The following is a 17,155-nucleotide window of genomic DNA, read 5'->3' as shown; positions in this document are numbered from 1 at the left end:
GTTCAGCTGCAGAATGAAAATCCTCCAAATACTTCTGTTCCCAAAGTGATGGGAGATTTGGGGTGTAATCCTCTTCTTTGAGAGCGTTAGGAAGTAGAAAGTTATCACCGCTAAAGGACTGGTTCGCACTCATTTCTTCTCCGTTTCACCTGAAACTCTTCTCTGAAGGGGGGAATATGCTCTATTTTGCTTTTTTAGCAAAATTTTTTTCTTCTCCTTCTAAAAAGAAAGTAAGATTATTTTTTTTTTTCCTTTGATTTCATTTTTAGTGCTGGCGAAAAAGAGACTTGGCAATAGAAACTGTCTACTCCAGACTGAACCGATAAAGCCCAGGAGCCCCTCACGCGCCACCCCCTGACATCCTCCGCCGTTCAGCAGGAGCGAGCCCGTGTCACACAGGTGGGTACGGTGCCTCGCTCTCCCTGCAGAGGCCCAGCACAGCGGGAGGTTTGTGGAGGTACCAGAGCCGCGATAACACCGCGGACCCAGCGTTCGGTGAGGGAAGAGAGTATGGGCGCACACAGACAGGGTTGGGGAGCTCTAATTTAGCAAATACAGGATTCCTGTAGATTTCTCTCTTGGAAAGTTCAGCGAGGTCTGTGTCACCGCGTTCTGCCTGATGATTATTTATTGCTGCGGTATGCTCTGGAGGGCTGTAAATTTAAAGTTTCCAGGTTCTGTTCACAAATATGCTGAGAAAGGGACAATATTTCCCCGATTTTACAGGGAGATGGCCAGGAGGTATAAGCAGGCAGGATTATTTGCAGAAGGACCTTGGTGACTGAACATTTGCAGAGTAATGACTCCACGAGCACCCACAGATCAGCCCAGGCTGGCTCTTTCCACTAAAAAATGCAAAATGAGGGAGAACCTCAGGTATTCTCATAACTTCACCGGCACGGGGAGTTGAGGAAATCTGGGAACGCAGCCCTGTATTTGAACTAAGATGTGACAATGTGCCCGAACAGCAATTTAGTCTCGCAGCCCTGTGCCGTGGGAGAAGGAACTGCAGAGTGCAGACCTGCCGTGCGCGAGAGGTCAGTCGGGTTGGCATTTGGGAAGAGGCTCTGGTAATTATTGAGCTTCTGATTTCCCAAGAGCTCTTCTGGCCTCTTTTGTGTGCGCGCGCGCGTGTGTAATTAGGTCTATCAGGCAGCAACCTTGTGTTATAATGTCAACAAGAGTTTCTCAGTGTGGGGCTCAATCAGTTTAAAGGACTAAATAGTACTTGGGAGTGAGGGGAATGAGTTGACTGGAGAGCCCGGCAAGTAACCCGTTTCTCCTCCTCCCAAACTTCTTTTTGGGAACTATGGAAATTAGCAGCCTTTTTCCCCAGGGCTGCTTATTGCTCTTAAATACAACACTGAAGTCTCCTTTGGTGAACCCACAGATTGGGTTTTATTCTGGGGGTTTTTTTGAAGTCCTAATAACAATGTGTTACGACCTCAGGCTCTCTCGAGTTGATGAGGAATAAAGTCTTAGTAATGAAGAAGAGTCTGAGAGTGTGTCTAACGTGCTTGCTTTATCGCCAGCACATATTTCATACTGACAGTCAATACTTCTAACTGATCCCAAGCCACGTGTGTTGCATTTCAGATCACTCCCCGACCTCCTCTGGTCTTTCCCGCGTGTCTTTTCCAAGCTAGTGGCAGAGTTAGTTTGTCAGCTTCAGGTTTCTGAGCATATGGATTTATTTTTTTTTAATTCACAGCCCACGTTTTCAGGTCAGGAGGATAAAGTTTGTTCTCTGTCAACTGAATGGAAGGACCAGAGGAGCCACTGGAAGGGTTAGGTGGCAGAACAGCTGCAGAGGATCATGTGTGGCGTGATGGATTTAGCTTTTCGAGGACCCCCGTTGCCATTTTGGGGAGCCTGGTTTGCCATTTCATCACTGTTTAGGGCTCATAAATGGGTAAAGCAGCTAAACCAGAACAAGATTTATATGCAGTCTGAGCTGATAACCTCTGTGACTGCCTTTACTGCCTGTGGGGCTGCAGTTTCCTCTGGCCAGACTGAAGCAGCACAACCACATGCCCTTTCCTTGTTTCTCAGGCACGTTTACGATCCCTTGTTTCTGCGTTTATCTCAACACCTTCCAGGGTTTGACCGCGCTTCTCCCATGGCACCCTCAAACAAAAAAACAACAGCAGAGCTTGTTTTCCCACGTATGCCGTCAAGTTAAGCTGGTTTTTCGATCCACTGGTGTTCTAGTGAGCGTGTGCTCGGAAGGGTTAATAGGGCAGCTCACATCTGGCCAGCTGTTTGCAGAAAGCTGCTAGCAATTCCAGGGTCTTTGCAGCCCCTGTGAGACCAGGCTGAAATAGCAGGGACTGACCGACCGGCGCATACACGTGGAGAGAGACAGCATGAGCTTCGTGTCCTGGGGAGAGCTTAAAAAGGTTGAGGAGGAGAAAAAAAGACTCTAAAAGCTTTTTTTATTATTATTTATTTTTGCCCTCAGTCGCCTGGTTTGTACACTGGTGCATGCTAAAGCCCTTCCCTTGTGGAGCAGCGGTCCCGGGGGCACCATACGAGTGTGCTGCTGTTGCCAGGGCTCCCTGTGCCTGACTGCCAGCCCCCCGCAGGAGCGCTGGGGATTTACATTCATCGTCAGGCTCTCTCCCAGCCTGGGCAAAAGCAAGTTGGTGTGCAGAGAATAGTATTAAAATATCCCGCCAGCAGAGCCGAAGCCTCCCCCATCTGCCCGCGGTGACTGTGCTGCCAAGAACCGAGAAAGCTGGTTTAGCCTTTTCCTGACTTGTTAGCCCTTTTATCCTCCCGGCTTTCTGAGATTTACGCCAGTGCTGTTTGCCAGACGATGTTATGAATTTTAAATCTGCCTTAATTTTAAGTATCCGTACTGCTGTGCAACTCCCAGTTGTGGGTCAAGTTGGGGGGGATCCCCATTTAATCGTGGGCCATTAAGTTACTGACTACAAGCGGCCTTGTAACAAGACAGGCCTAGGAATTTTGCTTTATTGTGCCTCTTGTTTCCCCTTTCATTATGATTTTTTCCTGGCTAAAATCAAATCTTCCATCTGTTTTTTCCTGACATGCGCTTGTTGTACCACACTGAAAATTATTGCTGACTTCTCTCTCCTCCTTTAAGGTGAACTTCTGTTTTGCTTTGGCCTGTTTCCAGATCTCTCTTTTAGCTGAGATTTGCTTCCTCGCCGCCTTTCTGCTAATTCTTGACGAGTAGATGAGAGGAGCATTAAATAGATTTAGTGAAAAATGGCCGTCACCAGTGTAGATGACTTTCCTCTAATTAAAAGTTGAAGTGGAAATGAATAAGCTTCTCTTGAGGCTGTGCAAGGGTCGATGCGAAGCCCAGTGCTATATTATCAGTGATGTGAAATAATATCCCAGAAACTTAGGTACCTCAGAGGATGCTAAGAAAAGGGAAGGGCGTGTTTCTAGCGCAGCATATTCACGTGGCCTAGATTTAAATCTGTTGGCATAGACCAAAGACTCGGAGCTGGATTTACCACATCCTTGGCTTTTATGCCCATGCTTGGTAGGCACTCAGTGCCGTAGCAGAGTTTTCCAAGCAAAAAGGTATATCTAAGCAAGCTGATACCGCTTGGGTGGTGCGGTACCCAACGGATCCTAACTTCAGCATCTTTGCTTTGAGGCACAGTGTAGACTTTTACAGTTTTGACCAGAAAATCTCTCTTGTGTGCAGCCAGCCGGTGGAGGTAATCGTAACCAACAGGAGTATGTTCCCTTTAAACTTTCTCTTGCAACGAATCAAAATTTCCCATCAGTAAATGAAAGCAAAACACTTCATCTAAAAATTCCTCATCAGCTCTAGTCACTAGACCAGAACAATAGTGATTACACTCAGTTATGCAGTACAAATTCACAGCCCTGCTGTGGCCCAGGATCACAACGTGCCATTCAGAGGTGGGCGGAGAGAGCAGGTGTACAGGAATATCTCCATTTTGTACGGGAGGAGACAGGGGCTTGCAGATGTTAAGCAGCTTCTGCAGAGTTACACAGCAAGGCAGTGGCAGAGGAAACCAGATCCAGGGCCTGTGACTTCTCTGGTCTGGCCACGGAAGCATGCAACCCTAATGAAAAGCAGAGTGCCCAGAGAAAGCCATGTGTCCGCATCTAATGAATCCCATCGCTTTCTCAGGTTTACTGGTATTAACCCCAGAGGTATTAGACATGTACGAAAGTTGCTGTTTTGCAGAGAGGACAGTTGCTTTTAAAAAATAGCAATGTTTTAGGTCACTAAGGGGTTGTTTTGTTTGCATTGTCTGAATATATGATTGTTCTCTTGTAGGAATGGCAGAGCATCAGCCGCACAGCAGCGATGAGAGAGACTGACATTCGTACAAGTCTCTTCTGGCTCCTTCTCCACAATGGCTGGTGCCTCTGCATATTCATTGGATGGTAATGCAGGATGTCGAGAGCAGCGGTAGAGTTTGGCTTGGTCCCATTGTGTTTTTCTTCTGCCGGTTGAGAGTTTGAATCACCATGACAACGCTGTGACACTTCCAGCAACGGTTGCCCGCAGACCAAGGGTAGGCTAGGGGTGGGTGAGAAGGTCAATGATTGAGTCTAACGGGATCAAAAGTTGTGCCTGCAGCAAAACGACTGTAGAAAAGCCGTCGGTACGACATGAAGATGAAATTCCCCTTCTATTGGCTTCTCGTTAAGCAGGTGCAATAACATTTTTTTTCGAGAGACTCGCTATAAAAACTCTTTTGGTTATGGCTACTGATCCAACGTGATTGGGCGCGCAGCGACTTTTGAACTCATGACTGGATATACGATGTTGCGGAATGGGGGAGTGGGGAACGGAGGCCAGCCGTGGGTGTTGAGGTGGTCCAGTCGGATCCGGCTCACGTGGCTTAGTTTCACCCTCTTTATTATCCTTGTCTTCTTCCCCCTCATTGCCCACTACTACCTAACCACCATCGATGACGCGGACGATGCCGGCAAGCGCATCTTTGGCCCTCGGACTGGCAATGAGCTGTGCGAGGTAAAGCATGTGCAAGACCTGTGTCGCATCCGCGAGTCGGTCAGCGAGGAGCTGCTCCAGCTGGAGGCCAAGCGGCAGGAGCTCAACAGCGAGATCGCCAAGCTCAACTTGAAGATTGAGGCCTGCAAAAAAAGCATTGAAAATGCCAAGCAGGACCTGCTGCAGCTGAAGAACGTCATCAGCCAGACCGAGCATTCCTACAAAGAGCTGATGGCTCAGAACCAGCCCAAGCTCTCCTTGCCCATCCGGCTCCTGCCAGACAAAGATGATGTGACCTTCCCCTTGCCAAAATCCAACCGGAACTGCAGGCTGCACAACTGCTTTGACTACTCGCGCTGCCCATTGACATCTGGCTTTCCAGTCTATGTCTACAATAGTGACGATTACCCTTTTGGTAGTTCCTTAGACCCTTTAATTAAACAAGCCTTTGAGGCGACTGTCAGAACTAATGTTTATGTTACTGAAAATGCAAATATTGCTTGTGTGTATATAATTTTAGTGGGGGAAATGCAAGAGCCCGTAATGCCAAAACCTACTGAACTAGAGCAACAGTTGCACTCTTTGCCATATTGGAGGACTGATGGACATAACCATCTCATCATCAATTTATCAAGGAAATCGGAAACTCAGAACTTCATTTACAACATCAGCACGGGGCGCGCCATGATTGCCCAGTCCACCTTTTACGACGTGCAGTATCGACCGGGGTTTGATATTGTGGTATCGCCTCTGGTCCACGCTATGTCTGAACCTAACTTCCTAGAAATCCCGCCCCAGGTGCCGGTCAAGCGTAAATATCTGTTTAGTTTCCAGGGGGAGAAGATTGAGTCTCTCAGATCTAGCTTGCAAGAGGTTCGCTCTTTCGAAGAGGAAATAGAAGGCAATGCCCCAGCTGACTACGACGATCGGATCATCACCACCTTGAAGGCTGTTCAGGACAGCAAGTTGGACTTGGTTTTGGTGGAATTCACGTGTAAGAACCAGCCTAAGGCGAGTCTGCCCACTGAGTGGGCTCTGTGTGGAGAAAGGGACGACAGACTAGAGCTACTGAAGCTATCTACTTTTGCACTGATAATCACCCCAGGGGACACCCATTTAGTGATCTCCGCCGGGTGTGCCATGAGACTGTTTGAGGCTCTGGAAGTTGGAGCCATCCCGGTGGTTCTTGGAGAGCAAGTTCAGCTACCCTATAATGATGTGATCCGGTGGAACGAGGCAGCCTTAATCATACCAAAGCCACGTATCACAGAAGTGCACTTTCTTCTGAGAAGCATTTCTGACAACGATCTCCTTGCCATGAGGAGGCAGGGCCGCTTCTTGTGGGAGACCTACTTCTCCACTTCTGACAACGTGTTCAGCACAGTCTTAGCTATCATAAGGACTCGAATCCAAATCCCGGCTGCTCCTATCCGAGAAGAAACCGCCGTGGAGATTCCCCACCGCTCTGGCAAAGCTGCTGGTACAGACCCCAATATGGCAGACAACGGTGACCTGGACTTGGGGCCTGTGGAAACAGAACCACCCTATGCATCTCCCAAATATCTCCGTAATTTCACCCTCACTGCAATGGACATCTACAGGAATTGGAATTCTGCTCCGGGGCCTTTCCACCTCTTCCCCTACACTCCCTTTGACCCTGTTTTACCATCGGAAGCAAAATTTTTGGGGTCCGGGACTGGATTTCGACCAATTGGTGGAGGAGCAGGTGGCTCTGGGAAGGAGTTCCAGGCTGCTTTGGGTGGCAACGTCCCCCGGGAGCAGTTCACAGTAGTGATGTTGACTTACGAGCGGGAGGAAGTGTTGATGAACTCCCTAGAAAGGCTCAATGGTCTCCCGTACTTAAATAAAGTTGTGGTAGTGTGGAACTCTCCCAAGCTTCCCTCTGAGGATCTCTTGTGGCCAGACATTGGCGTCCCAATCATGGTAAGAAAGATGTAGCTACTATTGTCTCGCTTCCTGGTGGGGTTTGTGCATTAAAGTTGCCCGTAGCTCTTCTGTAGCGTGTCAGCTCAGCTTAAGTCATCTAGGACAGCATTCATCTCGCATGGTCGTAGCTGTCTGTACCTGATCTGGACGTGTTATCAGCGGAGAAATCAGGGAGATTACAGGTATGACTCATCTGACCCATTTTAGGTGTTTGCATGAGAACGCCATGGCTGGTGCTCTAGAAATGCCTGTTTCTCTCCACCGACTTTAGAGGGAGGCCGATGTTCGGAGGCGGATGGCTGCGCTCTGCAGATGTGGGAACTTAGGCGAGATGAATTGCTGTCACGAGAGAGTTCGTTCAGTGACCTTTGGGTTATGAAATACAGGAGGTGTTACGCGGGAGAGCCTAAATTGTAAAAATAGGGGATCTTTAGAGGTGCCAGGTGTTTAGCACTCGTGAAAAAGCAATTGCTTGTATGGAGCCTTAATACGAATCTCGAGGCTTAAAGCTAGAGATTCTTGCTTATTGAAAAGCTTTGCTTGGGCTCCTTAAGCGTCTCACTGTGAGGACAGTTGGCACCTTATAAATACAGAAGCAGTGACTGTTTCTGGACTTTACCGGATAAATCTTTCATAAAAACAAGAGAGGGACCCACACTGAAGCCGTGCCTACTGCAAGGGCCTCAAAAGTCGTTTATCCCTTTATATTACAAGGGATGGCAGGGAAGGAAATAGAAGCCAAGGCCAACGTCACCATGAGAGCTTTCATGCTCCAAAGGTTGTAGCTGAGTTTTGCCTAGGTTTGGGTTGATCTCCCCCCACCCAGTCGAAACTGTAGAAGCGACACCTTCAAAGACCGATAACATTCCTTTTCATGCCCAAGCTATCACTTGCAGATTGGCAGTGTTGCTTGGAAGGGGTTAATTCTCCCTAAATTACTACTTATGTATGTATTTATTTTAGGGTTTCTCTGTCATCCCAGCATAACTCTCTGCACTGGCCGTTGTTAACAATCAATAATAAATATGAATCTCCACGTGCCCTCTTAAAGAGCCCGGGCATAGAGCCACTAACAAGAAGCAACACTGTGTTGTCTGAATCCGGTTGTGTTTAGAGGACAAATGGAAGGATAATGCCTTACAAATTAAGGAAGGGAAAAATAAAAGAGGGAGATGGTACTTAAGTAGGCAAACTGCATGTGGTTTATGTGACAGGACGCTGCTAAGCTTAATAGCAATGTGAGCTTTATGCTTCATGCAAAGAGATTCATTGATTTAATATTTCATTTTATTATTATTGTGATGAATAAATCCTTCTGCTCACACTTAAAAACCCTTATGGTCCAGGGACAATGAGGAGAGAAAATTGCTTGGATAATTGCAAACTAATCTTTCGCATTAGTCCTGTTGAATGCCTGAATTCTGCAAAATCTTCGCATTGCGTCCGCTGAAAAACTGTGTGCTCCTTCAGAGCTGAAGAGGGGGGATTGTTCTCCTCGGAGTTGCTAATGGGTGTTATTTGTGCAAGAAAAATACGTTTCTGTTGATGGACGTTAATGCCTTTATTTGCTCTGCTCTCATCTGCACATCTATTGTGTTGGAGGCCCACTGGCTTTTTTGGGGACTTCAGCACACACGAGCTGCTGCTGCGTGTCGCCTTTGAGCCGCGCGCTGGGGTTTGGGCGCTGCGGGGGACGTTTGGTACCGCTCGGTTCAAGAGGAGGAAACTGTCTCCTGGGTGTTTTGGGAAGCTGGGTGGTTACACTGTGCTCGTGGCCAAGTGCTGGGGAATGGCTGGAGCACAGCAAGCTCCTGCTGGGGTTCTTTCCAAAGGAGCGTGTTGGTCTGATAGTAGGTATTGCTTTCTTCCCATTTTTCTAAACCCCATTTTTTTGAAAGAGCCCTGGCATCTCTCACAGGAGATTTAACCTTCTGCAGCCTCCAGGCATCCATCCCATCAAAGTGCTTGTTGTCAAGTCCATATCCGGACTGGGTGTTTAAATCACATTGGGAGTCTGTAGTATTCATCTACGCGGATGGTTTAGTGTGGTAATGATATAAAAACGTACCTGGGCTTCATCAGACAGTGACAGATCCTAAGATCCACCATGGAAAAGGGCAACGAGAGCTGGGGGTGCAGGGGTGAGGTTCCGTTTGAGCCTCGACGGCTGACACGTGGGATGTGCTAGCCAGGGGGATAGGCAGGTGGGTACGTGGGGTTGGCAAGAAACACAAGCCTTGACGACGGCTGATGTCGAAAGAAACTGCAGAGCTGTGAATCTGACTTCCTTGTGGAGAAAAAAGTGTCTTTTGATGGGGAATATCCAATTCTCTCAGATCTTGAAGCGGTGCTGCATCTCTGTGTAACAAATACGTTCCCAGTAACATTGGGGTTCAAAGAACTGCCCTGCGTTCCAGTCCCAAAGCACAGAGCTGTGCGGAGGAAACTTGAGGGGAAGAGAAGCGGACGGGGGCGGATTTGGGTGTCCCCTCCTTGCGATTGAAGTGGGTCCTGGCACCGTCTGACGGCGAGGAGCAGCGCAACGGCAGCACATGTGCGTCAGCATGATCCGTGATCAAAGCACCCGAAGCCAGAAGATTACTGAAGAAAATCATGAGCCTAATGAGGCAAAGCAACGTGTGTAGCATGTCCTGGGCTGAAAGAGCCCTTGGAAGCATAATGTAGTCCTAAGTCCCACCAAGGCGCTGCTGGAGCTCCGCTACACTTGAGTTGCGGGGCTTTGTGCTAGGAGAGTACCCCAAAGGAGAGTCGAGCATCCTTCTTCAGCCTTACTGCATGGGCTGACCTTAGTTCATCGATCGGTTCCTTGAAACTTCGTTTGCAAATTGTGCTGCTTGGTGGTGATTTGGACTTCCAAAGCAGGTTATGTGGTTTCTTTTCCCTGGTGGGCGGGGAGTTAATCAAGAGCCAAGCTTAAAGCTGCATTGGATCTTTGAATCTTTCATGGGTAATAAGATAAACAGGGCTGCAGAATATATTTGATTTTTTAAAAACTTTTACTTAGATACAGATTTCTTATGATGGCATAATGTACTAAAAAATCAATAGGGTTCCTTAGCAGTACAGGAGTCTCTGATAAAATATTCTGGCCCTGTACTGAGCTTGAAGTGACTAGGTGCAAATATAATTTAATGTTGAGTTGTGTGTGTAGTCATTCAAGGCTGCCCCTGGAGCAGATGTAGGTAGATTACCCTCTAATTTAAAGTGCCTTTGTGCTGGAGTTGAGCTGCAAAAATTGTTCCCATCTCGCGTTAAATAGTATCGCAGCAAAAACCAAAGGTTGTAAGTGAGAAGTCTTGTTTGTGCAAGCTTAAAAACTTGCTTTCTGCAAGTGTTTGTGTCTCTAGCGCTGCATTAGGAGAACTTCCTCAGACAGAAGAACCTGGAAAGCATGACCCTACCAGTGCCAACAGTGGCATTGCAACCACTGCTTAACTTCTGAGCGCCTCCCTGCAGCGTTTACAGTGTTGATGCATCCTTCAAGAGGCCAACCTCATGACGTTCAACCAGGCCAAGCGCAAGGTCCTGCACCTGGGTTGGGGCAATCCCAGGCACAAACACAGGCGGGACAGAGAATGGATGGAGAGCAGCCCTGAGGAGAAGGACTTGGGGGCTGTGGGTTGATAAGAAACTCAACATGAGCTCGCAGCGCGCATTTGCAGCCCAAAAGGCCCACAGTATCCTGGACTACACCAAAAGAAGCGTGGCCAGCAGGGCAAGGGAGGTGATTCAGCCCCTCTGCTCTGCTCTGGGGACACCCCATCTGGAGTACTGCGTCCAGCTTTGGAGTCCTCAGCACAAGAAGGGCATGGACCTGTTGGAGTGGGGCCAGAGGAGGCCCCGGAGATGCCGGGAGGGCTGGAGCCCCTCTGCTGGGAGGACAGGCTGAGAGAGCTGGGGGGGTTCAGCCTGGAGAAGAGAAGGCTCCGCGGAGACCTTCCAGCCCCTGCCAGTCCCTAAAGGGGCTCCAGGAAAGCTGGGGAGGGACTCTGGAGCAGGGAGGGGAGCCATGGGATGAGGGGGGACGGTTTTAAACTGCAAGAGGGGAGATTGAGATGAGATATTGTGAAGAAATCCTTTGGTGTGAGGGTGGTGAGCCCCTGGCCCAGGTTGCCCAGAGAAGCTGTGGCTGCCCCATCCCTGGAGGGGTTCAAGGCCAGGTTGGCCGGGGCTTGGAGCAACCTGGGCTGGTGGGAGGTGTCCCTGCCCAGGGCAGGGGGGTGGAACAAGATGATCTTTAAGGTCCCTTCGAACCCAAACCATTCTGTGATTTGTTCTTCAAGATGTCTGTGGCATCTGTCAAAGTCACAATATACTCAAGGGATTAAAAACTGCCCGCACCACTGATCCCTGCCAGCAGTTAAGCTCCGCTCCCTCGTAGCAAGGGTGAGCGCCCTCCCGTACACGGCTGTGGTTGCTGAAGTCCCCAACATGATCCTCCTGCTGTTTCCATGCTCATGAGGAAGAAAGGGGGAAAGGAATTTGGATTAAATCTCGGCTCTGCCCAGGTGGAAAGGCAGCCCGAGGGCTTGAGTGAGATGGTCGTACTTGGCTGCTGCTCCCACTCTGCCCCTGCACGCACATTAATCTTGGAAAGATTTCCAGTGGCGGAATACAGGAGTCATTAAGAAGAAGATTGGGCTTGATCTTGGGATAGAGACTTCCAGCTTCCCCTTTCGGCATCTCTGCGCTCAGGATTTCTAAACAGCGTACAGGCGACGACAGGAGAAACCTCACGCTTTGCTTTGCAATTCCCTGACAGTGTTTTCATCCGCGTGAATAGAAGTGAAGGGAAACAAACGAAACAAAACACTCAGGCAACCACACACCCAGCCCACGCGCATGGTAATAAGATGCACCCAAGAAAATTCAGATCCTGCCGTGCTTTGCCGTGTGCCCCGCACCGATGTGCTGCTGCTTTCTGGTTGCTGTAGGGCACTTGCTTGCAATTCCTCAGCAAACTTGCAGCGTCGAGCCCAGTCCAGATGCTGAATAAACCCAGTACGTGGTTTTAGCGGCTCTTCAAATCCTCCAGAGCTGGGTCGCTGCCTATCTTCCACACCGCTCCGAGCAGGACATGGGTTGGGGCAGGCGGACGGGATTAATTTTCCTGTTCCCGCTCTGGTTTTAATCCTAGGAACCTTGAACAGCCTGAATTACTTGAAGAGAGTTTGTTTTAATATCTTTAATATGTATTTCAGAAGGCTGCCAGTGCTGCGTATGCCCTTGGTTCGGTGGGGCAAGCACGAAGCCCCGCGCAGCGAGGTGATTAAGCTGTGGAGCAGCTTGCACTCAAAAACAGCCGCAGATCCTCTAATGCAGCAATTAAATTATCCATTTCCCTTTCAGAAACTTCCTTAAAGCCCCCCAGGAGCTGCAGTCCGAGCCAGGAAAGCAAACCGTGCGCTCAGCAGCCTCCCCTTACCTCCTCTTCTACCCGCGTTTCTCACCTTGTGGGTCACCCCCTGGAGACTGGAGACCAGAAAAGGGAAGGCTGAGCTCAGGAGGACCCTAGATTTGGTTGTAATCTCTAGTAAAAAAAATTCTCAGCCTGCTGTAGGCACTCTCTGCCATCCGGCTCCAGCATCTTCGGGTCAGTCTGTCTCTTGCATTGGATAAAGATGCATTTTTAAGACTTTTCCCCCACCTTTCCTTGGTAGCGTAAGGAGAAAGCATCTTGTTTTAAGTAAAGGTTTTGCCAGCCAGAGGGAGGAACCGCTGCTTTCGGGCTGCGAGGGCTTAGTACTGCCTTGCCAGCCCGTGATCTCTGCTTGCCAAAGGCCCCAGAGACCCCAGCACCATGAGAAGAAAGTTTGTGGAAGACAAACAGCTTCATGGGGACAAATGCTTCATCTGTTTAAGAGGCGCTTGAAGCTGGAACAGTGATTTCCAAGCACCATTGCCTTCATTTCTCTTTATTTTTTCCTGCCCTGAGCCCTTTGCGGGCAGCTCAGGGTGGCTGCTGACATGACCGATCTCAAACCCATCGCTTTGGGTGTGGGGGCTGAGGGTGGCACCATCTGAGCCTGCTGGGCTGGGTGTGTTGGAGCCAAAGGAAGAGTCAGATGTATCCTCGTTAGCTGATAATTGAGATTTTGTATCTGCCTGAAGTCTGGATATATTGCTGGGGGCAGGGGGTGGGTGAGTTGGATCGGGACTATCCAGTTGTGTTATGGTTTTATTTTGTATTGAGCCAGTGTAACATCTCTCCCACTTTCCCAGTAATGACTGGCTTTCGGTAGGGTTATTTTGGAAGCCCGAGGGCTTTGCATGGGCTGCCGGTGTCACGCGTGGAGCCTTGCCTCTGAATCCAGCTGAGCTGCGGAAGGGCTTCCTTCCCGCGTTTGTGGCTGAGCCTTATTCAGCCCAAAACAGTGTTTTCACAACCGGGGCTCGTGCTCTAAGAAATTACAGCCTGAACTTCCAACTCCTCGTTCTCTTCTGCGTGTGTGCGGGTCCGTCGGTGGCAGAGCCGCGGCTGGAAAAGCCCTGCAGCAGTTTGCTTTCTCCTCTTCCTCCGGGGTTAGGTGGTGTGTGCTTGTAGGCATTTTGGAGGAATTTAGCTGGGTTCACTGCCAATGCCAGCTCCTGTGGCTTTCGGCAGTGACTAATCCTTTCCTTCAGCTTTGTTATAGAATAAGGAGCTGGCTTTGATCTCTGCAGCCAGTTCCAGTGGCGTAACGTCCTTTTTTGCTGGCTTGGTGGCCAGCTGAGAAAGCTCATTCAATTTAGCTGCTTGTTTAAAAAGGAATAATCTTTGGAAAATGTTTAATCCGGAAGCATTGCTGCATCTGCAGACCTGGCTGGCTGGCCGCCGTGTCCCTGGAAATGCCACTTGTTAATCAGGAGCAGACCAGGGGGAAATGCCGTCATGACTTTCCTTTCTGTTTGGGCAGCGTCTGTGTAACCATACTGTGCTGAGCTCGCTGCTGAAGGACGCGTGCCTTAGGTTTGCACGTCCCTTCTGCCAGAAATATTTGAAGGTGCTTTGGTATCTCCATTAAGGAGCACGATGGGGTCCTTACGTGACGCTTCTGGTTAAGAGGAGGAGGAGCAGAAGCTGGTCAGGCTGTAACAGCAGGGTGTAGCGTGCCATGGTGGCAGCATGAGCTTCTCTGCTTGTCCTTCAACATCACATTTGGGTTTCTGGTAAGGGCAGAGCCAGCCTTGCAAACTAACAGCTCGCACAGTCACCAGTGACTCGAGCTCACCTGGAGTGGGGTGCGTGATCCAGGGTGAGCTCTTCAAGGGGACTGTGAGTTAAACAGGTGAATAAAACTCCCTCCTGATCACACCACCATTTCAATTGATCCTTTTGGTTCCTGGGAGCTTTGCATAAATACCAGCTCAGGCCCTGACTCAACCAGGTACTTAAAGCGTGTGCCTAACCCTTCCTTGGAGATGTGACTCCTGCTTTGCTGGGCCAACTCACCCGCTGAAGTTCCTCGGTGAGTCAGAGCTTTACACTGGGCACTTACTGCTTTTCCCTACCTTACGCTAGCTTGCAACTCGACGTACAAAACCAGGAGGAACCCAATGTAACTTTCAGGTCCTGGGTTGCACATGGCAGTGGGGAGCTACAGGTTTGCTCCCAGAAGGAACAAATCGGGCTCTGCTTTCCCTGACAAAATGGGCTGAGAAAATCACCCCGTCTCTTAGCACTGAGTCACTTCACACAAGAGATTTGCACCACCCGCGGATTAAATGGGCCCCATCCAGTGCACCAGCTTTACCGGCAGTGTATCACAGGTTTATGAGTTAAATTTCTCCATGAGAGCAGTTTTATAAGGCAGGGCGATGTTGCGCGGAAATGCGTGCGCTGCTGTCGGGTGCGTAGCACCACCTGCTGCCTGCAGAGCACGATGCTGCTGGAGGGGAGCGTTCCTTCTTCTCAAGTCCCCGCAAGTTTTGCTGTCTCCGTATCTATTTTTACCATCGTGTAGCAGAAGAGGAAGGAGCAAATTTGCTGCTTACTTTACCTGCGATGCTAAAATCCAGATGCTTGTCACTGCAGGGCCCGAGCAAAGGTGCAGCGATGCGTGAATGTACGCTGATCATGTAACAAGCAGCGCTGACTTCTTAGGGATTTGCGGTCTGAATATTAACACAAACACCCTTGCACTACGCCGCCGCTGTTGCCTAAAACCAGCCCTTAATTCTCTCGCATGCCATATGCTGGTCTGTAATAGCTTTTCTGTAGACAAAATGTTGCCGTAGCCTCAGCTCTCTGAATTCCCTTGGCTTAGGATGCAGCTAATGGGGTCGGCGACCAGAAGGAAGGCGTTACTTTGGGGCATCGGAAAGGAAAAACAAGGGCGGGAAGCATCCTGGTACACTACAGTGCACATAATCGGGTGGGTTTTCTCACACATAAAAGATTGAAGGTGTCATGGGGGCCAATCCCCCGGTGTTGAAGCCTTTAAACATCGACGGGAAAGTCGTCTGTGCATCTTTAAAACGCTCTCCGCTCCAGAGCAGACTCTGTCACAACAGCTAGGGGACAAAAGCGGCACGATAGGACTTGGCACCGAAGTCAGGGCAGCAACAAAATACCACATTGTTTTTCCAGGGCTGGATTCCTGCTGCTTTAAGGGTTTGCACGGTGGCGTGCGTGTGCCTGTTTAAATAACAAGAGAATATGTAGTGTCCCCAAATTATTCCATACGGGGAAACAAGCCTGGGGGGAACTGAGCATGTGGATGTGTTTTCTCTATTTTTTTCCTTCTGTTTTCACCTTCTTTTCATTCTCTGTGACTTCGTTATTGCAGATCTTACTTAGTTCATATGGCACCGTATATTGACATCCACTTCACTGCAAGCTACGCCCTTCTTCCCATAAAGTCCCGGGTATCTGCGTTTCCTTTCTTCCCGTGCTTTTAACTGTCTTGGTGGAGTGGTTTTGCTGTGCAGAATGATTTGATTGTGCATTCTGTACGGGTTGCTTTATTTGTGAAGTGAAGACAGCCTTGTCTCCCAGAGTAGCTATAACTTGATGCGGTACCACAAGAAATGGATGGGCCCCAAGGCACAGGAGAGGAGGAGCAAGCCGTAGTCGCCGAGGCCGTGAATTTGACTTCGGCTTGTGGGTATTAAGTAGATGGGACAAAAGAAAATCTGTGTTGTTAAAGTTTGACAGAATGGGAGGGACATTGGAACATCAAGGAGACAACCGGAATGACATGAGGTTATAAAGGGGAAGGTAACTCTTGGACACAAGGTTAGAGAAAGAGATGAGGAGCAAGAGAGAAGTTTTAATCACTCTGCTTGTTCTTCCGTGGCCGGTGTAGCTCACAGGTGCCTCCCCGAGCTCTGTGAGATTGATCACCAAAGATATTGCAGCTCTCAAATGGAAGATGGTGACTTATTCCCAAGATTACCGGTGGGCTGGCAATGGTGCAGCACAGCAGCCACAATATTATTCACCTCCTGGACAGTCCCTTACCCCTTTTCCCCACGGTACCTGCCTGTATCTGCTGAGGAAGCAGGTGCTGCTTTCCCTTATCTGACTGATGGATGCTTTTTCTTCAATTTTCTTGAAATCAAACTCTGCGGTTAGTGATAAAGTATGACGGGTCTCCCTGCCGTGCTGCGCATACGGAACGCTCCCCTCTCCAAAAAGCAGCACCTGGCTCTTTCCCGTGCTTCCACAGGAGGAGGCTGGTCTCGCGTGAAAGCGATCGATAAGCAGAAAGGTGACGGAGTAGCTGGGTTCAGAACCAAGGGCTGCAGGTTGTTTTCCCGTTGTCCTGACTGCTGGATCCCTGGAATCGGTACTGTTCAATTATAAGTACCCAGAAAGGATTGGAGAGGGTTTTTTCCTGATGCCATTTTAGAGACCATGAGAAAATTAGGGGTAAAAGCAGTAGTTTTTAAGTCACTTCCATTCATTTAAAGCCTTCAGTTAATGAATGAAAATCTGCGTTAGCCCTGCAAAGAAAGGTGAGGAATATTTCCCTTCTGAAACTGGCAGAGAGACCATAAGCAAGGAGCTAAGGGCATCTTGCTAGAGGGAAACTGAGGCACAGAGAACAGAAAACCAACCCTAGTCACTAAAGCATGCGCTTGTACGTCTCCTTATAAGCTCACAGAAATGCTGTTTTCAGCTATTCCCAGATTTACTAGCATCAGAAAGATGGGAAATCTGGTGACAGCTCTTCTTAGGCTTCCCAGGTAACACTTTCAGATCAAAATGATTTAGCAAAATCTTCAAGTTTC

The 17,155-nt window shown here is 49.1% G+C and overlaps 1 protein-coding gene across 7 annotated transcripts in view; it reads left to right on the top strand.

The window, feature by feature from the left end:
• Positions 1-17,155, top strand: part of EXTL3 (exostosin like glycosyltransferase 3) — a 169,989-nt gene that overhangs the window by 125,511 nt on the left and 27,323 nt on the right. For all 7 annotated transcript variants that reach the window (XM_054194262.1, XM_054194268.1, XM_054194261.1 and 4 more), the window contains 2 exons: positions 270-399; positions 4,292-6,916. In XM_054194262.1, the coding sequence (XP_054050237.1) occupies positions 4,769-6,916 (2,148 nt within the window). In that variant the 5' untranslated portion in view covers positions 270-399; positions 4,292-4,768. The remainder of the gene's footprint in view (positions 1-269; positions 400-4,291; positions 6,917-17,155) is intronic.

This window comes from Rissa tridactyla, chromosome 3, assembly GCF_028500815.1.
Source record: "Rissa tridactyla isolate bRisTri1 chromosome 3, bRisTri1.patW.cur.20221130, whole genome shotgun sequence".
In the NCBI taxonomy this organism is placed as follows: Eukaryota; Metazoa; Chordata; class Aves; order Charadriiformes; family Laridae; genus Rissa; species Rissa tridactyla.
The sequence above is the reverse complement of the archived record's forward strand: the minus strand, read 5'-3'. Positions and strand labels throughout refer to the sequence as shown.